Genomic DNA, 24,045 nt, shown 5'->3' on the forward strand with positions numbered 1-24,045 from the left:
AATTAGGCATGTCCACAAGGAAAAAGCTGTGGAGGCAGGCATGTTGTGGTACTTTTGCGCTCTTCTTGGCTAGTCCTTCGCAGCTGCTGTGTTCTTGGAACTCAGGGCTTTCTGGTTAATAGACCCTTACCCTAGGCGTAACTCAAACCTTAACCCTAGGAAGGAAAATCAGCCTATGGTTCGGGATGGTCTCATGGAAATATCAGTGGTGGCAGCCAAGTTGCGTCACTTTTGCGCTCCCCTTGGGATGCCTTTTGCAGCTGCAGTGTGCCTGGAGCCCAGGGCTTCCTGGTTTTAAAAGTCCTAGGCCTAAGCCTAACAGTAACCCTAGGAAGGTAAATCAGCCGGGTATTAGGGTTCTTCCTAAGGGAAAAGCCGTGAAAGCAGCCATGTTGTGGCACTTCTGCACTCCCTTTGGGATGCCTTTGGCAGATGAAGTAAGCCTGGAACTCAGGGCTTCCTGGTTAAAGAAATCCAAGCCCTAGGCTGAAGCCTAACCCTAACCCTAGGCAGATAAATCAGCCTAGGTATAGGGATGGTGCCAAGGAAAAAGCTGTGAAAGCTGCCATGTTGTTGCACTTTTGTACTCCCCTTGGGATGCCTTGAACAGCTGCAGTGTGCCTGGAGCTAAGGGCTTCCTAGTTTTAAAAATCCTAGCCCTAGGCCTAAGCCTAACAGTAACCCTGGGAAGGTAAATCAGCCTGGTGTTAGGCTTCTTGCCAAGGAAAAAGCCGTGAAAGCAGCCATGTTGTGGCACTTTTGCACTCCCTTTTGGATGCCTTTCACAGCTCCAGTGTGCCTGGAACTCAGGGCTTCCTGATTTTAAAAATCCTAGCCCTAGGCCGAACCCCAGACGTAAGACGAGAAAGGCAAATCAGCCAGGAATTAGGCATGTCCCCAAGGAAAAAGCTGTGGAGGCAGGCATGTTGTGGTACTTTTGCGCTCTTCTTGGCTAGTCCTTCGCAGCTGCTGTGTTCTTGGAACTCAGGGTTTTCTGGTTAATAGAACCCTTACCCTAGGCGTAACTCAAACCTTAACCCTAGGAAGGAAAATCAGCCTATGGTTCGGGATGGTCTCATGGAAATATCAGTGGTGGCAGCCAAGTTGCGTCACTTTTGCGCTCCCCTTGGGATGCCTTTCGCAGCTGCAGTGTGCCTGGAGCCCAGGGCTTCCTGGTTTTATAAGTCTTAGGCCTAAGCCTAACAGTAACCCTAGGAAGGTAAATCAGACCGGTATTAGGGTTCTTCCTAAGGGAAAAGCCGTGAAAGCAGCCATGTTGTGGCACTTCTGCACTCCCTTTGGGATGCCTTTGGCAGATGAAGTAAGCCTGGAACTCAGGGCTTCCTGGTTAAAGAAATCCAAGCCCTAGGCTGAAGCCTAACCCTAACCCTAGGCAGATAAATCAGCCTAGGTATAGGGATGGTGCCAAGGAAAAAGCTGTGAAAGCTGCCATGTTGTTGCACTTTTGTACTCCCCTTGGGATGCCTTGAACAGCTGCAGTGTGCCTGGAGCTAAGGGCTTCCTAGTTTTAAAAATCCTAGCCCTAGGCCTAAGCCTAACAGTAACCCTGGGAAGGTAAATCAGCCTGGTGTTAGGCTTCTTGCCAAGGAAAAAGCCGTGAAAGCAGCCATGTTGTGGCACTTTTGCACTCCCTTTTGGATGCCTTTCACAGCTCCAGTGTGCCTGGAACTCAGGGCTTCCTGATTTTAAAAATCCTAGCCCTAGGCCGAACCCCAACCCTATGACGAGAAAGGCAAATCAGCCAGGAATTAGGCATGTCCACAAGGAAAAAGCTGTGGAGGCAGGCATGTTGTGGTACTTTTGCGCTCTTCTTGGCTAGTCCTTCGCAGCTGCTGTGTTCTTGGAACTCAGGGCTTTCTGGTTAATAGAACCCTTACCCTAGGCGTAACTCAAACCTTAACCCTAGGAAGGAAAATCAGCCTATGGTTCGGGATGGTCTCATGGAAATATCAGTGGTGGCAGCCAAGTTGCGTCACTTTTGCGCTCCCCTTGGGATGCCTTTCGCAGCTGCAGTGTGCCTGGAGCCCAGGGCTTCCTGGTTTTAAAAGTCTTAGGCCTAAGCCTAACAGTAACCCTAGGAAGGTAAATCAGCCCGGTATTAGGGTTCTTCCTAAGGGAAAAGCCGTGAAAGCAGCCATGTTGTGGCACTTCTGCACTCCCTTTGGGATGCCTTTGGCAGATGAAGTAAGCCTGGAACTCAGGGCTTCCTGGTTAAAAAAATCCAAGCCCTAGGCTGAACCCTAACCCTAACCCTAGGCAGATAAATCAGCCTAGGTATAGGGATGGTGCCAAGGAAAAAGCTGTGAAAGCTGCCATGTTGTTGCACTTTTGTACTCCCCTTGGGATGCCTTGAACAGCTGCAGTGTGCCTGGAGCTAAGGGCTTCCTAGTTTTAAAAATCCTAGTGAATCCATGTACCTCCTCATACAATTGGAATAGATATAAAAATCAAGACCCTCCATGGCTGACAATCAATCAGACTCTGTCCCTACCCCCACCCCACCATTTCCCCCATCCAAACCCTGGCACTCAGAGCCTTGTGCAAATCTCCCTCCAGCCCAGGCTGCACCTGCAGCTTTCAGCTCCTTGGCTCGAACTCCCACCTGCTTTCCTTGGAGCCAAGGAGCTGCCCGAAACACAGAGGGATGTTCATTTATTGCCAGCCAACAAAGCCAAGGGAAGGCATAGCTCCATCAAATGCAAAAGTCATTCTTCTCCCTGGCTCTGCCCTGCCCCTGCCCTGCCCCTGATCCCCACAGCCTGTCCTGTTTCCTTCACTCTTCCTTTTCCAGGGACTTTCTGGGACAAGGGAGCTCTGTTCTGGATATGGAGGGATGTCCAAGTGCCACCACTGGAGAGGGAACCACAACTCATCAGGTTTGTGTCTTTTGAGGGATCAGGAACTGGTGAGACTCAGAGGCACACAAAGTTTCTCTTCATGGCCAACAGACCACAGTTGAACAGGACACAATTTAATAACAATCACCCTCTTTCCTGAGCTATGTACAATGTCCCAGCAGTGTCTATTTAGTGCACCATCCACAGGTGATTTCCATACTAAAAAGTAATTTTGGACAAATGGGGCTGTGTGATAGATATAAACACAATTAAGTTCTTGTATCAGGATGCTCGCCCTGGAATGGGGGAAAAACAGCTCCAACAATTCCTGATTTGCAAAGCTGTCAGTGGTGGATGGAGAAGGGAGGTCAGGCTGCTCTTGGTGTTGACGAAATGCTGAAACCAGCCTGACTCATTTCATCTCCTCCTCTCCTGGCTGATCTCCCCTCTTTCCCCTTCCACCCATCAGCTTTTGTCTCCCCCCAGCCCCCTGTGAAGAGCCTGGCTCTGTGTTCTCCATCCCCTGGCACTGCCAGGCTGAGGTGAGGAGCCCCTCAGCCTTCCCTGCTCCAGGCTGGAAAAGTCCAGCTCCCTCAGCCTCTGCTCACAGCCCAGGGGCTCCAGCCCCACCTTGGAGGCCCTTCCCAGACCCTGCTCCAGCTGCCAGACATCTTTCCTGCCCTGGGCAACCCAACCCAGGCCACAATGACCTGGATAATCCCCGTCCTTGATGTCCTGGTCACACAGCCCTGGTCCCTTGTCCCCATGTCAGGCTCTGGGGTGGATCCTGTGGAACATCCTTTGGTGGAGGCTGCAGCTCCAGGTGGGCCGGGGGGATCCCGGGGGACAGGGACCCTGCTGGGCATGGACAGCATTGGACTTGTTGTGAGAAACTGTGAGGGGGAGCTGGGGCAGAGTGACCAACCCAGTGACCTGACACAGTCCTGCTGGGATGTCACACAGCGCCTCTGTGATGTCACAGCCTGCTCTGTGATGTCAGACCTCTGCCCTGTGATGTCACAGCCAACTCTGTGATGTCATAGTCTGCCCTGTGATGTCAGACCTCTGCTCTGTGATGTCACAGCCCATTGCCTAATGTCACACAGCTGGTCTCTGATGTCACAGCCAACTTTGTGATGTCATAGTTGAACCTGTGATGTCAGACCTCTGCCCTGTGATGTCACAGTTGGCTCTGTGATGTTACAGAGGCAGTTCATGATGCCATAGCTTTTCCATGACCTCACATAAGCCGCTCTGTGATGTCATAGTGCACTCTGTGACCTCATGTTACCAGATGATCAATTGTCTCCACCAGGTAAGCTCACACCTGGAGCTTGTTCTCCAATACCCCAGGCCTATGGAAACCACACACTGCCCATTGTGTGAGAAGGGGAACTGGAAGTTCAGCAGCCTCAGTGTCCTGCCAGCTCAGCCAGGCCCACTGGAACATTGGGGCCCATGAGCACCAGGGACCACCAGAGAGACCCCCAGGACAGAACAACACATGGGTTAAGGAGAGGGGCAATATGTTAATGATTTTGGGAAATTATTATTATATGTGTGTTTAGTCAGGGAAAATCAATGCATATGTGTGCAAAATACAGAAAATAAATAGAACTTTCCTGTACTCAGCATGCACGGCTTTGGGAGGAGCTATCCCCCTTGCATCCAGCTGAATAAAGAATGCTGCTTCTTTATGCTACATTGGGATTAAGGAATTTTCTGTTTTACCAAAATTTTGGTAACACTCCCACTGCCATGGAAAGCTCTGTCTGCTGCTGTTCACAAACAGAGAAGGGCTGGTGGCAAATGTGGGGCTCGGAGGCTGCCTGGGGCACAGTGACCATGAAATAATCAAATTTTCCATATTCTGTAAGAGAAGGAGGGGCAACAATAAAATTTCTGCACTTTAATTAGTAAGGGCAGACTTTGGCCTATTTAGGATGCAGATTTGGGGAGTACCAAATCAGGTCCTGATTTTTTGAAGGGAAACAGCCCTTAAAAACAAAGAGCTCTAAGAAGGATGGACACATTTCAAGAAAGTAATCTTAAGGGGGAAAGAGCAGCCTTTCCCAGTGTGGCAAAAGATGAGCTGGTGAGGAAAATGACTGGCCATGTGGGAATCCTTAAAATCAGAGGGGTTTTGGAAAGCTGCAAAAAGCAGGCCACTGAGACAGCAGAATTGTGATTTGAGCTAAGCAGTAGCCATGAGATAGGTCATCTGGAAAATTATGTAAAAAGTAGAAAACTAAGGACAAATAGAACAATGGTCTGTGTATTAACGCTTGTCTAGAATAACTCCCTAAGCTACAGAGAAGTTTATCTAGCAAGATATTAGGAAGTTTGAAGATTAATAATGGAGCTCTATGCATTGTGTTTTAAGGCTTACATGCAGGTATTTTATTCGGAATAAGCAAGCATTGTTTTAACCAAAGATACATGTGCTTAAAGTGATTGGATAGAACTGCTGTCAATATGCTTTTACTTTGTGTGATTGGTAAAAATCTTTTAAAATAAGTTGTAACATTAAGTTCTCTGTCTACTGCCTGGGCTGTGGACTGATGGCATCTTCCCATTGCCATAACCATGTAATGAGACTGATGCTGAAAAATAAAACAGCTCAAGGAAAGTTCCTAGCTGTCCCATCCTATTTGTGAATTGTAAATAGCCCCTGGCCAGCAATATGGCCTGGCTGCCCATGGAACTTTTTTGGGAACTCAGGGTTAAAAGGACCAGCAACTCAGGAAGTCTTTAAGAATGTCCTTACATTATGCAGAAAGAAAAGCTGAGAGATGAAAGCTCAATTAGAGCTTAACCTGGCCATCTCTGTAAAAAAAAAGAATATTAAATTGTTTTTATTTAAAAAAATTATAGCAAAAGTAGGGAGAGGAAGAACCTCTACTCTTTTTTGGATGCAGTGGAGAATATAGTAACTAAAGATAAGGAAATGGCTAAGTTACTTAACACAGTGTCTGTCTCAATTTTCCATATTAAGACAGGTTGCCCTCAGGACAAGAGTTCTCCTGAGCGGGTAAATGGGCACAGGGAGCAAAACAGCCCCCTGTAATCCAGGAGGAAGCACCTGGTGACCTGGTGAGCTACTTAGGTGCTCACAGGTGTATGGGATCAGAGGGGATCCATCCCAGGGGCATGAGGGAACTTGGTGATGAGCTCTCCAAGCTGCTCTCCGTCATTCACCATCAGTGCTGGCTCAGCAGGGAGGTCCCAGAGCACTGGAGGTGCCAGTGTGAGCCCATCCCCAAGAAGGGCTGGAAGGAGGAGCTGGGGAACTCCAGGCCTGTCATCCTGACGTGGGTGCCCAGCAAGGTTATGGAACAGATCACCTTGAGTGCCATCCCAGGGCACCCACAGGATGGCCGAGGGGTCAGAGCCAGCCAGCGTGGATTTCAGTGTCTGCACTGATGCTCTGCATGAGGGGACTGAGTCCAGCATCAGCAAATTTGCAGATGACACCAAGCTGGGTGTGAGAGTTGATCTACTGGAGCATGGGAGGGCTCTGCAAAGAGCCCTGGACAGGCTGGATCCAGGGCCCAAATCAAACACAGTGAGGTTTAACAAGACAAAGTGCTGACTCCTGCACTTTGGCCACAACAACCCATGCAGCACTACAGGCTGGGGACAGAGTGGCTGGACAGCAGCCAGGCAGAAAGGGACCTGCAGGGACTGATGAACAGCAGGCTGGACAAAAGCCAGCCGTGTGCCCAGGTGGGCAAGAAGGCCAGTGGCTCCTGGCCTGGATCAGGAATTGTGTGGCCAGCTGGAGCAGGGCAGGGATTCTTCCCCTGTGCTGGGCACTGGTTGGGCAGCACCTCAAGGGCTGTGTCCAGTTCTGGGCCCACTGGAGTGGCACATGGGAAGAAATTTGTAGCAGGAAGAATAAAGAAAACAAGGATGAAGCCAAGGAAATGCTCAGGGCAGTTTGGGGGTGGCTTCAAGGCAGCCCTGGCTCTGAGCAACAGCATCTGCAGTGGGACAGGAAACTCCCAGCTCATGGGAACAAATTTTCTGGCTGACTGCAGAGGCCAGGACAAAGCTGAGTGGTTTCCCTGGTGTCCCCCAGCCCTTGCTGGCCCCAGGGGCTGATGGCATTTGTGCTCCCTCAGGTTCATGTCCCCACACCAACAGCATGGGGGTGCTCCCCCTGCTGTGTGCAAGGCAAACAGGGGCTGCTGAGCCAGTGCTGCCGTGTCTGTGCCTGCAAGGATGGGGCACCTGTGTGAGCTGGAGGAGAGGCCAGGGCTGCAGAGGGTGGTTGTTGTTGGCAGCTCCATCAGGATGCTCAGGGACGCTGCCCTGGGCTGTGCAGCGCACTGGGGATGGATCAGCCCCTGCTCTGCTGCTCCTTCCCATCTCCCCCAGGGCCCTTGCAGAGCCCCAGCCATGCTGTTTGCCCCCAGCCTGCCCACAGCCAGCCTGGGGCTGCTCACGGGGCTTTTCTGTGCTGAGCATTGGCCTGGGTGTGTTCTTGAGAGAGCCTGGGCAAGGAGCCTGGAGCCCCCAGGCCCTTGGCTGAGGCGTCAGCGCTGCCCCAGCAGTGCCCATGGCCTGTCCCTGCTGCAGCCCTGGCACTGCCACCCCCAGGACTGTGCCTGGCCCCGAGAGCACTCAGGCCCTACAGCAACACCAGGGCCACCAGGGCAGCGGGGCAGGGCCATGGCAGCAGCACTGGCAACACCAAGTACTGCTGCTGCTGGGCACAGATGCTGGGCCAGCACTGATCTGCCCCAGCTCTGCACAGAGACATTGCTGCTGCAGCTCCATAGAAGGCAACAAGAGGGGCACCTCTGGTGAAAACTCTGCTGGGAGATCCTTCATTTCCTTTAAAGTCATCCAGAGCGCAGCCCATCATTGACACAGTCTGGGGCTACAGGGAATTTGGAGAGAAACACAATGAGAAATGGTACAAGAAATGACATTTCTTTGTGGACAATATGAAAAAAGTGAAACAAAGAAACACATCGTCCAAAATTAAACAAACAAGTAGTATGAAAGATGACTTTTATTGCAAATGATTGACAAGAATTTTACAGCCATTTATTGTTTCTGGAACCATCCAGTCATCAGTGTCCACACTGCAGCCTCGAGCTCCTAGTTCCTCAGGCTGTAGATGAGGGGGTTCAGGGCTGGAGGCACCACTGAGTACAGAACTGACAGGGCCAGATCCAGCGATGGAGAGGAGATGGATTGGGGCTTCAGGTGGGCAAAAAAGCCAGTGCTGACAAACAGAGAGACAGTGGCCAGGTGAGGGAGGCAGGTGGAAAAGGCTTTGTGCCGTCCCTGCTCAGAGGGGATCCTCAGCACGGCCCTGAAAACCTGCACATACGAGAAAACAATAAACGCAAAACAGCAAAGTGCTAAACAGGAACTAACTGCAATGTGCACAAGTTCCCTGTAGTTTGAGCGTGAGCAGGAACGCTTGAGGATCTGTGGGATTTCACAGAAGAACAGGCCCAGGGCATTGCCATGGCACAGGGGCAAAGAAAATGTATTGGCTGTGTGGATGAGAGCAGTGAGAAGGGCACTAGCCCAGGCAGCTGCTGCCATGTGGGCACAAGCTCTGCAGCCCAGAAAGGTCCCGTAGTGCAGGGGTTTGCAGATGGACACGTAGCGGTCGTAGCACATGATGGTCAGAAGGTAAAAATCTGCTGAAATGAAAAACATAAAGAAAAAGACTTGAGCATCACATCCTTTGTAGGAGATGTCCCTGGTGTCCCAGAGGGAATTGTGCATGGCTTTGGGCACAGTGGTGCAGATGGAGCCCAGGTCGCTGAGGGCCAGGTTGAGCAGGAAGAAGAACATGGGCGTGTGCAGGTGGTGGCCGCAGGCTATGGCGCTGATGATGAGGCCGTTGCCCAGGAGGGCAGCCAGGGAGATGCCCAGCAAGAGGCAGAAGTGCAGGAGCTGCAGCTGCCGTGTGTCTGCCAATGCCAGCAGGAGGAAGTGGCTGATGGAGCTGCTGTTGGACATTTGCTGGGGCTGCACATGGGGACCTGTTCATGGAGAAAGGACAGTGAAAAGTCACAGAGGCTGCCTGGAGCCAAACCTGGGCCATTCCCTGCAGACTGTCCCACTGGGACTCACCCACCCTTGTTCCTGCCCTGGGAAATCCTTCACCCAGGTCCCTGCCTAAGCTCCAGTTGTGCTGGCTGAGTGTGCCAGGAGCAGCCAGTTCTGTGCAAGGGGCCTTTCAAGGAGCCATTCCTGTCCCTCTGCCCTGGGTTTGTGGCCATGTGGCAGAGGGGCAAGGCTGGATATTCAGGATTTTTCAGTGGAATCACTCAGAATGGAGATAGGCTTGGTAGCATCTGCACTCTTAGGTTTTTAGGACATGGATTACAGGAGATGTTTTAAGGACTTTTTTCCTACCCACAAATCATTCCTGGCTCTCTGAGGTCAGAAATCCCCAGCATTTCTGCTGCACTCAGAGTTTGCCATTGAGAGATGAGAGAGGCAAAGGATTCCCCGTGGCTCAGGGAAGGTGAGGGGCTGGATGGGCTGGTTCCCAGCTGCTCTGGCTTTGCACCTTTGGCTGAAATCAGAGCACAGTCACACTCCTGGGTCAGCCTGGGATAAACCAGACCCTGCCCAGAGCAGAGGGATCCCTGAATGTCTCACCCTCTCTCAAGGTCTCTGGGCAAGGTCTCAGCACCTCCTTGTGCCAAGGACACTCACGGCTCCCTTGGCAAACCCAACAGCATTTCCTCAGCTCTGGCAGCTCTGCCCATCCCTGTGGGACATTCAGGGAACTCCCAGAGGCTCTGGCACAGATTTGCACCCAGGAGGGCAGCTCAGAGCTTGGAAGGGCACAGCAAGGAGATCCCCAGCTGTGCCCATGATGGGATCTCAGGGAGGGGGCTCAGCTCATTCCCCTTTCCCATGGACTGCTTTGCCCACAGCCTCACAGCTGCCAGGGAAGCTTGGACACCCCATTCCCATGGACAGCCCTGCCTGGCAGGAATGCCAAGGGCAGAGACTGACTCAGCTGCTGCAAATGCCAGAGCCTCCCTGAGAGCAGCAGATAACAGTGACAATATCAGGGCCGGGCAGAACCAAGAGAAGATGTTGTGGTGCTGTGCCTGAGAGGGCAGAGCAGAGACAGCCGGGCACTCAGGACAGTGTTCCCGTGCCCAGCTGTGCCTGGCACCTCTCACACACCAACAGTGCCCTCATCCTGCCCCCAGCACTGCTCTCTTCAGCCCCCTCTCCTTCCCTGAGCATCTCCCTGGGCCTGGACATTCCCTCCTGAGAGGAGCCTTGTCCCTGTCCGTGCTCACAGAGCCCATCCCTGCCTGCGTGCCCTGGCCGGGGCCCTACAGAAACCTGCCTGTGTGCAGGGCCCTGGCTGGGGCAGGCTCTGTGTGCAGCTGGGCAAGGGCAGCTCAGGAGAGCCCTGCTGGGCCCTGCAGAGGTGATGCTGCTGCTGTCCAGGGCTGAGGAGTGGCTGAGGCCCCTTTGGGAGGCTCCCTGCAGAGATACTGACCAGCTTAAGTCACAGTTCTGGAGTCTGTGTAAATGTTCAAACATTCCTTTGATGATCCTCTGTGTCCCTTTCAACTCAGAATGTTCTGTGATTCTGGGATTACAATTCCTGTTCTGCTTCTCTCATCCCCTTGTTGTCTATAATCCAAAGAGAAAAAAAAAAAAAAAAACCCTTGCAGCAGTGTTAGAACAGTAAAGTAAAGTAAAAGCCAGACACTTATTGGAAGCTTCCAGGTGTCCCAGTGGGAAAGGGCACACCCACCTCCCGATTTCAACAATTTATTAAGGTTGATAATTAGGATATTTAACAGGAGCATCCAAAAGGAGATTCAGTTTCCCTAGTTATACACCCCTGGGTCATCCCATTGGAGTAGGTCCAAAGGCTTCTTTGCCTTCACTTTTTATAATGACTGCTCATATTCTGCTCATTCTCAAAACCCAAAATGCTCCTATATGTCCAGTTCCTAGAAGACTATATAGTATTTCAGGACTATATAAAAGAATAGGACTATACAGCATTTTAGGAATATATTTAGGCAGTCAGGTTATTAAGAGAAAGGTAAGGAAACATACTAGATTTAATTCAGGATTAAAGCTATATAGGAATATAATAGTGGTTTAATAGAGTTAAGAGTTTATTAGAGTTAAGTAAGGATTATAGTATTGTAACTATATAATAGTAATTTAGAGAGCTATGAATATATAAAAACTTAAAAAGTACAAAAAACTTTTGGTCACCACCCCAACATTCCCATCTTTCTCTAAGTAGGAAATTGAAACACTCTCAGGAAAGCTCCTGAACTTTACAGCAATCCCTGGCTTACCTTCTTTGGGAAGTGCCCTCTAGGGCTGTGCCCAGGCTGGTCTAGAGCTGGGAGCAGCCCTGCCCCACGCAGCCCCTCTCAGCATCAGCCCTTGCCCTGCTCAGGGTGGCTCCTTCCCCCCACAGCTTCTCCCCAGCGCTGGAAGCAGCTGCCAGGGCTGGCTGAGAGCGTTCCCGGGCAGGCAGCAGCGTCCCTGCCCCAGCACAGCGCCCTGGGCTGCAGGACCCTGCTCTGCACGACAGCCCTGGGCACCCCTGGCTGCAGCCCTGGCTGCTCAGCCCTGCAGCAGAGCCTGGCAACAGGAGCTGCCTTGGGCTGTGCCTGGGCTGGGGCAGAAGGGAAAGCCAGCCCTGCCCTGGGGCCACAGCCCTGCCCTGGAGCAGCTCTGAGAGTCCTCATTGAAAGGTCCTCAAAGCTGTGAGATGTGCCAGCTCCAGGAGATCCCTGCAGGAACTGCAGCTTCTCTTCCCACAGCCGGAGAATGACTGCTTCAAACCTGGGATGATTTCTGCTCTGGTGAGCCCTGAGTGAGCTCTGCTCTGTGCTCCCAGGCCCAGGCTGAGTTTAACCCCTCTGTACCTCTCTGCTGTGCCCAGGGTGGCTGCAGGAAGTGTCCCAGCCCTGCTGGGCTGTGTACAGGAGCTGCTCCTGGCCAGAGCTGTCTCTCTGCTGCGCTGCCCTTGCCAGGAGCTGCCTCTGTGCCAGGAGCCTCTGTGCAGGTTTTTCAAATGACTTTGGGTTTGGCTTTTGTCTTGGAGTTCTCTGAAAGGTTTGTGCAGTGGCAGCCTCCAATTATCTGCTGTAATTAGTCCCTGGAGAGTCTTTGTCAGTAACACTCAGTGGACTCATTAATGCTTCAGGGTACTTCAGTTATTTTAAGGTACTTGGTGTTTCCCTTTTGATACAGACTCTGTGAGAGGTTTGTGCAATCATGTCCCCAATTATCTGCTTTAATGAGTCCCTGAAGAGCTTTGCATTGACACTCAGTGGGGCTCATTAATGCCTTGAGATACTCAAGGTTTTTAAGGTACTTTCTGGATTTAAGAATAATTTTAGGTACTTTTAAGGATTTTTCTTCCCACACTGAGTCTCTGAAACGTTTTTGTGCCATCCTCCAATTGGCCTCCAATTCTTTCCTCCAAGGACTCCATGAAGAGCCTATGTTGGGTAGGTTCCCCCTTTCTGTTTTACAACAAAGATGAAACTGAAAGAATTTTGTAAGACTTTCTAAAAGCATTCCAACAAACATGGAACAATTAATGAAACAACAACCACTAAGAGAATGAATAGTCTTGTTTCAGTAGATATCATCCAACCCTTTAGTCCCTTGGATTGGAAGAGTTCATTGACCCAGTCTTTGTTTTCCACTTGAAGCTTCTTGAACCCTTCCTTCAGTACCTGAATGCTCTTGTGGATTGACTCGCTGTGGATGGAGAGGTTCAGGCAACACATGTCCTCAGTGTCTACACAGCCATGCCCATGTGCCCAGAGTAAAAACTCTATCGCTGTTCTGCAAGGTGGCATGTCTGATGGTCTCTATGTCTGAGAGCAGGCCACTCAATGTGAGGGAGGTAGCATTGGTTTGCCTACTTAACAGGAACCCAAGATGGTCTAATTGTCCTAAAGCTTTAACTGCAGCCAGCCAAGGTAGTACAAATTGGGGGTGCTACCATCTGATACCTGGTTCCATGAAGCCCCTCTGTGTCACCATGGTCCCTGGATTCCATTGAGGCCCAGTAGTGTAACAATAATTCCCTTGTTTCAACAACTTCCCATAGTGTCACAATGACCCCTTCCCTCCATGAGGCCCTGCAGGGTCACAATGGCCCTTAGGTTCTGCGTCACCCTACAGTGTCACAATGGTCTCCATGATTCCATGGGGCCTTGCAATGCTACAATGCTCTCCATGGATCCACAGCAGCTTGCAGGATCACAATGGCCCTTTGGCTCTACAAGGCCCTGAAATGCAGCAGTGGCCTCTTGGTTCCACAAAGCCCTGCTGTTTCACACTGGCCCCTTGGGACCATGCAGCCCAACACAGCCACAAAGATATCCTTGGTTCCATGAGGCCCCACAGTGTCACAGTGTCGGAGTGGCCCCTTGGATCCATGGTACCCTGCAGGGTCACAATGTTCCCCTTGGTTCCACAAGTTCCTACAGTGTAACAGGTTCCACAAGGGCCTGCAGTGTCATCATGGCCCATTGGTTCCACTATGCTCCCCAGTGTCACAATGGTCTCCCATAGGAAGGGAACAAGTGAGCCTCAGTGGTGCAGGGGCAGATGAGAGGCAGTAGCCAGAGGCCAAGTCTAGCCAGACTTGACTGTATGATCAGACTTTGTCTGGGAGTAACCCTTGGATATAGAGAATTTTAGACGCAGAATTCCCATTTTGGCCATGGGCGCCTAGACAAGAAAGACAGTTCTTTCCTATAGGAATAAAAGCATAGAGTTCAGTGCTTCAAGGTCAGATGGGAAGTGGCCCTTGACATGTCAAATTCAGTGGGACCTGTCAGAAAGCCCCCAGGAATCGAAACCAGGCAGACCTGTTCCATGTTCCCTTACCTTCATGGGTCCTAACACTGTCAAAATGGTCTCCTTTATTCCATGAGGTCTGGCAATGTCACAATGGCTTCTTGGTTCATGAGCCCCAACAGAGTCACAAGGGTCCATTGGCCCCATGCAGCCCTGCTGTGAAACAATGGCTCCTTGTTTCTATTTTAAATCAATCCAAATCAAAACCACAGTTTGATCATTGATCCTTGCTTCCATAGGGCCTATGATTTGCACAATGGTCTCCTTGATTTCATGATTCCTGGATTCCACAGTCTCACCATAGTTTCCCTGGACCTGCATTGTCACAACTGACCCATGGTTCCATAAGGTTCTGTACGGTCACTGTGGTTGCTGTCAGAGGCTGGATGAGATCGATGTCCTGAGACACCTTGGGATGCTCGGAATGCCCGTGTGGGTCCAGGGCTGGGTCAGGCCTTGGTTTGTGGTGGGACAGAGCCCCCCCCCCCAGCCCTGGCCTGGCAGAACTGTCAATCACACAGCAGGGGGTGATGTTATTCCAGCTCTGATTAGCTGAGCTGTTTATCAATCAATCACACACTAGCAGCTGGTGCCTACCCTGGCTCTGATTGGACAAACAACTGGCAGTCCCACCCCAGGGGTGGGCCCATGAAGGCCCAGGGGCTTAAAAGCCAGAGCACGAGGCCAGCCTGGGGTCTGGATCCTGCCTTCTACTGGGATTCCTTGGTTGGTGATGCTGAGGTCAGAGCATTTTCTACCTATGTGTGTGTCTTTCTATAGATCTTCTGTCATTCTGTTGTTCTCTATTTCTTCTCCTTCTAATCCTACTTATCTGGGACATTTTTGGGTAACTTTACATCAGAATGGTTAAAGAATTTTAGGTTAAATGTGTGGGAATCCAGGGCACAGGGAATATTTCCCTGTCTGCTCTGAGGGGTCCTGACCCCAGAGAAACACTGCCTTTAACCTTCACCCATGGAGAGGACTTCCAGGACTTTGAGACAGATTAGAATTCACCAAAGTGTGAAATATATTACAGGGTAGTATACTATGTCCTTTGGGTGAGAAATTTAATTTTGGGGATTTTTAGTATGGTGTAGAAAGGAAGCAAGATGGAGAAATTGGAGTGCAGTCCCTGTCTTCATCCACTCCATTTTCTGCAGTGTTGGTGGCACAGGGTGATTGGTCAAGGAAAGCACTGTTCAGAGGTTATGTGGACAGTCAAGGGATGAGTTATTGGTAGATAAGTGGAAATAATGTATGTTTTAAGAGTTAATTGGATAAGACAACTTTAAAGACCTTTAAACTGTACATTTTAGAGCCATTTTGTGGTGTTTTTCCAGCGTACTGAGCCTGGCATGCACAGCATGCACAACTTTGGATAACAGAAAACAAGAAGCTGAAGACTGAAAAACTCCCATGCATCTCCTTTTACCTGGCACAGAATTACTACAGGAGGGTTTCCCCCATTCAGGGAGCCCCCAGAAAGGCCGCATGTAAAACAAACTTAAATAACTGGTGCCCTAACAATGTTTGTAATAAGTTGGGTCTTTTCCATAAAGTTGTTTACTGAAGGGTGTTGTATTAACTGGCCAGTCATGTGGAATGCATTGATTAAAGGACCAGTGAGGTCCACCTGTAGCAAACCAAGGCATAAAAGAGGATTAAAAAACAGGTGGCTTTTAACCCTTAGCCCTCTGATCTGGGTCTGTGTTATCTCTGACTCATCAGTGAGATTTGGGGATCTGTGGGGGCTATTTGGGATCCTTTCTGTATTTTGTGACCAAACAGGAGCTCCTCTAAAAAACTTTGCCTGAAACTCCCAGTATGCCATGACAGGAACCCCTGTGAGTGTCTGGGACATTCTGGCTCTTTGGCAACCTGGGGACTGCTGGGATGTCACCGTGGAGCCGCTGTGAGTGCCTGTGACAGATCGGTGCCTTTGCAGCCCAAGCTCCCCTGGGATGTCACCATGGAATGGCTGTGACTGCCTCTGACCACAGGGCTCTTTACCATCCCCAGAAACCCCCGAGAGGTCTCCATGGAGCCCCTGTCCCTGCCTGTGACATTCCAGCTCTGGAACAGCCTGGAGACTCTTGGAAAGTCCCCATGGAACCCCTCTGAGGGCCTGTGACAAAGCTGATCCTTAGCAGGCAACCATCAGGAGCATCCTGTTTATATGGTCAGTTTCCATGGCAACCATCACCAGCCCCCTCTTGCTATGCTCAGTTTCCATGGCAGCTCCATGGAGACCCCATGTCAGGGGTGGTTGCCATGGACACCAGCTCAGGCCTGCAGCCAGAGCCCATTGTCATGGCAACCATTGGCTGTCCCATCCCCAGGCTCATGGGATCCCAGAACCACAGAATGGGCTGAGCTGGGAGGGACCCATCAGGACCCTCCAGTCCAACTGCTGGCCCTGCACAGGGCACCCCAACAATGCCAGCCTGGGCCTGGCAGCGCTGTCCAAACGCTGCTGGAGCTCATAGAGCCCTGGAGCTGGGACCCTTCCCTGGGGAGCCTGGGCAGGGCCCCAGCAGCCTCTGGGCAAAAACCTTTTCCTGACATCCAACCTGAGCCTGCCCCGACTCAGCTGCAGCCATTCCCTCCACTCCTGTCCCTGGGCACCAGAGGGAAGAGGTTCTCACAGCCCCAGCCAGGGACCCACTCCCAAGGCTGTTGCCATGGCCACCAGGGCTGGCACCAGCTGGAAGTCTCAGTTTCCATGGGCCAGGGTACAGGAATGGGATTCCACAATTTCCTGCTCCTGCTAAAACCTCGCTGCCCTCACTGCCCTCCCGCCTCCCATTGAAAGCACAAAAGGCAAAGATCCTGGGCTGGGATAAGAACAATTTATTGGGAACAGCAACGAGATAAGGAAAAAATGGTACAGAAACAATATTGATAACAGAAGAGATAAGAAAAGCTATTTATAGGGAAAACTACAACATCCACAGCAGGCTCTTCCTGGCCACGTATTTCCCCCTGCCTGGAAATGACACCCTTCTCCTCTGGGGAGAGAGAGAGAGTCCCTTTCCAGCCCCTGGCAATGTTCTGAGGTGGGAGTGAATGTAATGACAGGGCCATGGGAAGACCCGCATGTTTTCACTGCCACATCATGTCATTGGCAGGGGCAGGAAAAGGGACAGCTGTCTTCCCAGCATGGATCACAGATAATATGGATCACCAGGGCTCTTCCCAACATGTGACTTCCAATGGGGAAAGAAGCTGGGGCTGGGCATGAAGCTCTTCTTGCAGTTGGGGCACTCACAGAACTTCCTTACTGATGACTCCATTGGTGTCTGGTCAAGTCCAAGCTCATGGAGAAGCTCTTCTCATGATGTGGGGCAGTCTTAGGGCCTCTCCCCAGTATGGATGTGCTGATGGGTGATAAGGGTGGATTTTTTCTCGAAGCCTTTCCCGCACTCATGGCAGCGGAAGGGCCTCTCCTCTGTGTGATTTCACTGGTGGCAGAGGAGATGGGAGCTGGCCTGAAACCTCTTCTGCTACTCAGGACACTCATAGGGCCTCTCCCCAGTGTGGATGCACTGGTGGCGGATCAGGGTACTGCTCTGCCTGAAGCTCTTCCCACACTCCAAGCACTTGTGGGCCTTCTCCCCATCATGAAGCTGCTCATGGACCACCAGCTTTGAGGTCTGGTTGAAGCTCTGTCTACCTTCCTGGCTCAAGGTGGGTCTTTCCTCTTCAGAGCCCACTGGGCTGGGTTTAGAGCCCCTCCTCATGTGAGATCTCTGGGGCTTTTCCTCCACACCACATTCCTGTGCTATGAAGCAGCTAAAAACAGCCTCTTTTACGAGGTTCTGCCATGGGGATTTATCCTCCCTGGTCTCCATGCTCAGCTGCTTTTCTGGAGGAGGAAGGACAAGGAGAGGATGGGATTTGCCTCCATACCAGAGGGAAGGGGAAGGAGATCCCCTCAGTGCATCCCCGGCAGGATGGCATTGGCAGCATGGTTGTGTTGGAAAAGAAATGAAATTTAGCAAACTATTTAATTATAGTGAGTTGTATGTGAACTGGTTTGTTAAAAAGTAGTTTTGTAGCCGTTGAAAGTGTGTTGGGTTTTGTGTGTAACCTAGCAGGTATTCTTAGGGATTTAATAAATAATTAAACTAGTGCAGGAAAGTAAGAATGCTAACCTGTCTGGAGGCAGCATACAATGCTCTTAGAATAAGATAAGCAGAGGATTAATGATCTTATTTGTGAACCAAGGAATGTATCACAAGGGGTCTGTGACCAGGCAAGGGGAACGGGAAACTGTTTTTTGGAGACTTTGTTGTGAATTGCATGTATAAGAGGGAAGCACCCATACGTGAATTTGGGGGCTCGGACTTTGGGACGTGAGTCCCCCAGTTCCCCGGGCCCTTAATAAAGCACCCACAAAACTTATCTGAGTTTTGTGTAATTTATCAATCGGGCAACAGTTGTCCTGCAGCCAGGGGCCATGCTGGGCTAGGAGATGGAGCAGGAGAGAGGGGGAAAGGGGCACTGACTTCCTCCTCACCAGCCTGGGTGTACTGGGGCATCTTCCTCTTCCTCGCAGCTTCCTCTTCCATCAGGTGAAGGTTTGGGAATAGGAAATTTTGTTTTGGGAGGAAAACAAGGGATGAGTACACTAAATTTTGTACTGGTTAGAAGGCAAACCAGGGGAGGGTCTAAACCAGAATTACTATCTAGCAGACAAGGTGCTCCTGGTGTTAAAAGCCTCAGAATATATCCAGGTAGAAATGCTTGGATCCTCCCTCTGGGCAGAGCATATCACAATAGGATGATGGAATTTTATCAGTCCTGCAGTGACACTCAATGGCCCTTTCACAGAAGATATCTCCCCTGGAGGGCGTTATCAGGGGTGAGTCATGGAAGAGATAAAGAACACTGCCCCACCTGTTTATAGCAGTTGATGAAGATGGGGATTGAAAACATGCATTTGGTTACATCTTGGATTGCACCCTGAAACAGTGGGGTAATCCCTGCTTGGGTGGCTGAACACCACCCCCTTTACCCAAACTGGCTCAGTTGTAAAACCCCCTCCCTGGGAAGGCCACACACACAGGGGAAAATGTCACACTTGGCCCCCTCCAGGGGAGGTCTCTGTCCCGGTCATGCTTTTTCACATGCTGGGCGACTTTGCCAAATGTTAGAATAATTTTTCTCTTTGTCCCTGTCACCTTTGTGACAGCTACACAGAGCTTCCCCTTCCTTTTCATATTCTGTATTGGGCCTAATTTCCACTTTTCTTTTATCAGAATGTGCCAGCAGCTGAGCTGGAGCTGTGCAGGACCAATGGAATTTGGATTTGCCACAAAATAGCTTCTATTGTCAGTTCATAAAATTTTGGGGTTTGTTTGCATTTTCATCACGTGACTTGTGGGAAAAGCAAATATTCATCAAAGTATTTTATGCAGAGTTAAGTTTGATTTCTACAAAGTTTATTTTGTCCGGTGCCCAGGGGATGCTCTGTGCCTCTCACCCTGGGGGATGCTTGGGAGGGGCTGGGGAGGGTCCCTGTCCCTGTCACCCCAGGCCATTCCCCAGGGAGTGTCCCTGTCCCTGTCACCCCAGGCCATTCCCCAGGGGGTGTCCCTGTCCCTGTCACCCCAGGCCATTCCCCTGGGGGTCGCCATCATTCTCACCCCAGGGAATGCCTGGGGGGTCTCCCTCCCTCTCATCCATGTGACAGGGGGTGCTCGGGGCAGTCTCAGTCCCTCTCAGCCCAGGGGATGCTCAGGGCTCTCTGTCCCCATGTCCTGAGGGATGCTCAGGGGGGTCTCGATCCGTCTGGCCTCAGGAAATGCCTGTGCAGGGCTGGGGACCAGGGGCTCTGTGTCCCTCTCACCGCTGAGGGTGCTCGGGGCTGGGGGGGCTCTCCGACCTTCTCACCCCTGGGGAGGCCGGGGGGTCTCTGTCCCTCTCAGCCCTGGTGTGACCCCACCCAAACATCATCGGGGTCAGAGGGACAGAGACACCCCCAAACTCCCAGAAGGGCTGAACCTGGGATTTGGTTTGGGGCTGAGGATTTAGGAAGGGGCTGCAACTGGGGCTTGGGTTGGAGTTGGAGCTGAGATTTGGATTAGAACTGGGATTGGGGTTAAGGCTAAAAGTGGGATTGGCTTTAAGGTTGGGATTGGGACTGGGTCTGGGGCTAGACAAGTCTGAGACTGGGATGAGATAAAGTACAGAACTGTGAGGATGTCTAAATGTGGAATGAGATTGAGACCAGGATCTGGGTCAAGTTTGGGACTGAGCTCACCCAGAGTGAGACAGGGGGGATGTCTCTATGAGATAGTCTGGGGAAAAACCTGGTTTGGGAAAAACAAGGTGTGAATGCCTTCAGTCTGGGATTCCTCTTGCCCAAGTCAATCTCTAGAAGTCACCTGATGTCCCAAAATCAAGAGTGAATAAAAAAAGGCTACCAGGAGTGTCCCATGTCCAGTTTCATCCCTCTCGGGTTCTGGTGGTCCCCCATCTCAGGGCTGCTGGGGATCCCCCCTCTCCAGGGTCCTGCTTTTGGATTTTGGGAGTTTTTGGAGTCCCAGGGTCCCCCTCTCCAGCCTCCCCTCAATCCAGCCACTTGGGGTTCCCCCTTCTTTCCACCACCCTGTCCTGGTTTAGGGAAAATTTGGTTGAAAATCTCCAAAAGGAGTTTTCTCTACAATGCAGATTCAGCAGCCCAACCCTCAGCCAGTTTGGGAAAATTCTCGGAGAATAGTTAAAAAAACCCTTTATTTAACAGGCAAAGCATTCACCAGCAAAAAAATTGAACAATATTAAGCAATACTACCTCCTGCTACTCCAAAAGAGATGAGAAACTCATAAAGTCTCCGTGGTCTGTAGCTTGGCTCATTCAGCCTCTTATCAGTCTCTTATCAGTCTATTATCAGTCTGTTATCAGCCCCTCCAGCACTGGAAATGCCACAGCCCAGGCCCGGCCAGGTGGGCCAAAGGTGCAAGCTGCCGGTGCTCTCTGGGTGTTCAGTCCAGAGCAGATTTAAACAGCTCCAAAGAAAAAGAAAACCCACAGTCCAGGGAACTTCTCTGCCTCAGAGACCTAAAAACTAACTAAAAGCAAAGGAGAGCTCTGTCCTGCTGTCTCTCCATCCAGCAAATGGAATGTAGAGGAGTGAGTGTAGTTTCTGAAAAGAAACTGCAGCTTCTTCTTCTTCCCCTTCTCTCTCAGAACCAGCCTTAAAGGTGCAGAACTCATTTCTGGGCTAAACAGACCGATGGGGGTACGAGCACCATGAAGCCACCCCAGGACACGCCCCTGTCAGGGTCAGGGGGTCCTGTCCCCGCCTCATCTCCAGGCTGTCGGGGGTCCCCCAGCTCCGGTATTGTCCCTTCCCCTCTCCCCGCCCCGGGGGTCCCCCGTTCCACAGCCCCGGCTCTCACGGGGATCCCCAAAATCAATATCCCATCCCGTCGGTACCGGGCCATCCCTATTTTGAACTCCCGGGGCCTTCCCGAGGGGTGATCACAGGTCCTCTGCCCCTGAAAAAGCTCCTCTTAGGGAGCCCGGAGATATCCAGGGCTCAAGAGATCTGCCAGCTCTAAACACTCTCCAAAAAAATCCTCCCAGAGACCCCTGGCCGGAGTTATTTGGGAATTTAGCAACTTGGGCTGGGCATCTTACAGGACTTTCAGCAGCCTTGTGTTCCTCACCGCAGTGTGAATGAACCTTGTCAGTCTTGCTGGTATCATTTGCTCCCTTTCCTCCAGTGATTTTAACAAACTGTTCCGGAAGGACAACAAAACATTTACTTTACACTGGCCACCCACAATGGCCATTTTCCTCATCAGTTCTCCCATAAGTCGCTCAAAGGAAGCTGTGTCCTTGGTTTCCCAGAGTTCTTTCAGAAAGAACCACAACCTCTTCAAGTGGAGGGAACCATGCTGTACTCAAAGGCCCTTGGGGTCAAAGAACAGTGCCTGAACTCACTGTGCCAAAATATTGTTGCAATTTGGTTAAGAAAACTGGTAGAGAGATGCCTCTGCCCCAATTAAGGTGCTAACGAGACCAAATCCAAAGTAGATTTTATTAAACAGTAAATGTGAGGTAGAGAGAGAGATTGAAAAAAGGGAAAAGGAGGGGAGAGTAAGGGAGTGACAGGGACAGAGTGGAGCAGGGCAAGTGTGACATTGTGCCTGTGTGTGTGTTGCCATCCCACGGTGGGGGTTTTACACCTGAGCCAGTTTGGGTAAGGGGGTGGTGTTCACCGCCTGAGCAGGGATTACCCCACTGTTTCAGGGTGCAATGTAAGATGTAACCAAATGCATGTTTTCAATCCCCATCTTCATCAACTGTTATAAACAAGTGGGGCAGTGTTCTTTATCTCTTCCATGACTCACCCCTGATAACGCCCTCCAAGGGAGATATCTTCTGTGAATGTGCCATTGAGTGTCACTGCAGGACTGATAAAATTCCATCATCCCATTGTGGGATGCTCCGCCCAGGGGGAGGAACCATGCATTCCTACCTGGATATAAGCTGAGTAATGAAAGACCAGGAGCAGCTTGCCTACTGGATTCCCAGAGGACAAGAGCTCCATTACCACCACTGGACCTTCAGAGGAAGACCAGACCCTTCTACAGGATCACTGCTTTGACAAAATCACGTTCATCACTCCAACAGGACTGCACCCACCATTTAATGGGACTGCTACCACCACCCTGACCAACAGAGTGTCAGGTTATATCCTGACTCTGTCAGTTTAAGGCAGTGTTTCTGTATCATTGCCTTGGTCCTAATTTTCTTATTAAATTGTAATTCTGATTGAGACTTTCCCTCATGTTTGCCGTCAAACCAGTACAAAACTCAATGTGCTCATCCCTTGTTTTCCTCCCAAAATAAAATTTCCCATTCCCAAATCTTCACCTGATGGAGGAGAAAGTTGCAAGGAAGAGGAAGATGCCCTGGGACACCCAGGCAGATGAGGAGGAAGTCAGTGCCCCTTTCCCCCTCTCTCCTGCTCCATCTTCCAGCCCCGCACAGCCCCCGGCTGCAGGACAACCCTGGTGCCAATGCCATCCTGCCAGTGATGCACTGGGGGGATCCCCTTCCCTCTGGCATGGAGGCAAATCCCATCCTCTCTTTCTCCTTCCTTCCCCAGGTAAGGAGCTGAGGATGGAGACCAGGGAGGAAAAATCTCCACATCAGAACCTTGTAAAAGAGGCCGTTTTGAGCTACTCTAGTGCACAGGAATCCAACATGGAGGAAATGCCACAGATATCCCTCAGGAGGAGGGGCTCCAAAGCCAGCCCAGGATTCTCTGAGGAAGAAAGAACCACCCAGAGCCAGGAAGGGGGACAGAGCTTTAGGCAGAGCTCAGAGATGGTGGTTCATGAGCAGCTTCGTGATAGGGAGAAGCCCCACAAGTGCTTGCAGTGTGGGAAGAGCTTCAAACAGAGCAAGCACCTGGTCAGCCACCACATGATCCACACCGGGGAATGGGCCTACGAGTGTGGGGAATGTGGGAAGGGCTTCAGCTACAAATCCACCCTTGTGACCCACCAAGGCATCCACACTGGGGAGAGGCCCTATGAGTGTTCCCAGTGTCAGAAGAGGTTTCACACCAGCTCCAGGCTCCTCCAGCACCCACAGATTCACTCGGAGGAGAGGCCCTTCTGCTGTCCTGACTGTGGGAAGGGCTTCAACCACAGCTCCCACCTCATCAGGCACCAGCGCATCCACACAGGGGAGAGGCCCTCCCAGTGCACCACATGTGGGAAGAGGTTTCACACCAGCTCCCATCTCCTCCTGCATGAGCGGATTCACACAGATGAGAGGCCATTTTGCTGTCCAGACTGTGGGAAGGGCTTCAAGCACAACTTCACCCTCATCAGGCACCGGCGCATCCACACTGGTGAGAGGCCCTTCGAATGTCCCCAGTGTGGGAAGAGCTTCACCCAGAGCTCTCACTTGACAAGACACCAACAGAGCCACCAGTAAGGGAGGCCCTGCAAATGCCCCAGCTGGAGGAACAGCTTCATGCACCGCTCTATCTTCATCATTCATGGGAGAACCCACACTGAGAAGAGCCCTTGTGATCCATTTTCCCTGGGATCCATGCTGGGAAGACACCTGCCTGTCGTCCTGCCCCTGCCCTTGACATGATGTGGGATTGAAGAACATGAGGGTCTGGCCATGGCCCTGTCACTACATTCACTCCAACCTCAGCTTATTGCCAGGGGCAGGAAAGGAACTCTCTATGTCTCTTTCCTTGAGGAGAGGAGTGCCCTTTCCAGGCAGGGGGAAATTGTGGCCAGGGAGACCCAGTAAGTTGTGTTTTAGTTTTCCCTGTAAAGTTTTATTTAT

The 24,045-nt window shown here is 51.2% G+C and overlaps 1 protein-coding gene and 1 long non-coding RNA gene across 2 annotated transcripts; both read left to right on the plus strand.

The window, feature by feature from the left end:
• The first annotated feature begins 14,415 nt into the window (after positions 1 to 14,415).
• LOC131571753 (uncharacterized) lies at positions 14,416 to 15,401 on the plus strand. Its single transcript, XR_009275970.1, has 2 exons — positions 14,416 to 14,456; positions 15,059 to 15,401. It is a non-coding gene; the product is annotated as an uncharacterized LOC131571753 (long non-coding RNA).
• Positions 15,402 to 22,854: 7,453 nt separating this feature from the next.
• On the plus strand, positions 22,855 to 23,679 carry LOC131571752 (zinc finger protein 397-like). The gene is made up of 2 exons (XM_058824548.1): positions 22,855 to 23,232; positions 23,332 to 23,679. The coding sequence occupies exons 1-2, from the start codon at positions 22,855 to 22,857 to the stop codon at positions 23,677 to 23,679; spliced, it is 726 nt and encodes a 241-aa protein (XP_058680531.1).
• Positions 23,680 to 24,045: the final 366 nt, after the last annotated feature.

The sequence above is a fragment of the Ammospiza caudacuta genome, unplaced genomic scaffold, assembly GCF_027887145.1.
Source record: "Ammospiza caudacuta isolate bAmmCau1 unplaced genomic scaffold, bAmmCau1.pri scaffold_113, whole genome shotgun sequence".
NCBI lineage: Eukaryota > Metazoa > Chordata > Aves > Passeriformes > Passerellidae > Ammospiza > Ammospiza caudacuta.

Coding starts and splice junctions, on each gene's coding strand:
- LOC131571752 (XM_058824548.1), top strand. CDS start 22,855: ATGGAGACCAGGGAGGAAAAATCTCCACATCAGAACCTTGTAAAAGAG. Junction 23,233..23,331: donor TCAGCTACAAATCCACCCTT/GTGACCCACCAA, acceptor CAGCACCCACAG/ATTCACTCGGAGGAGAGGCC.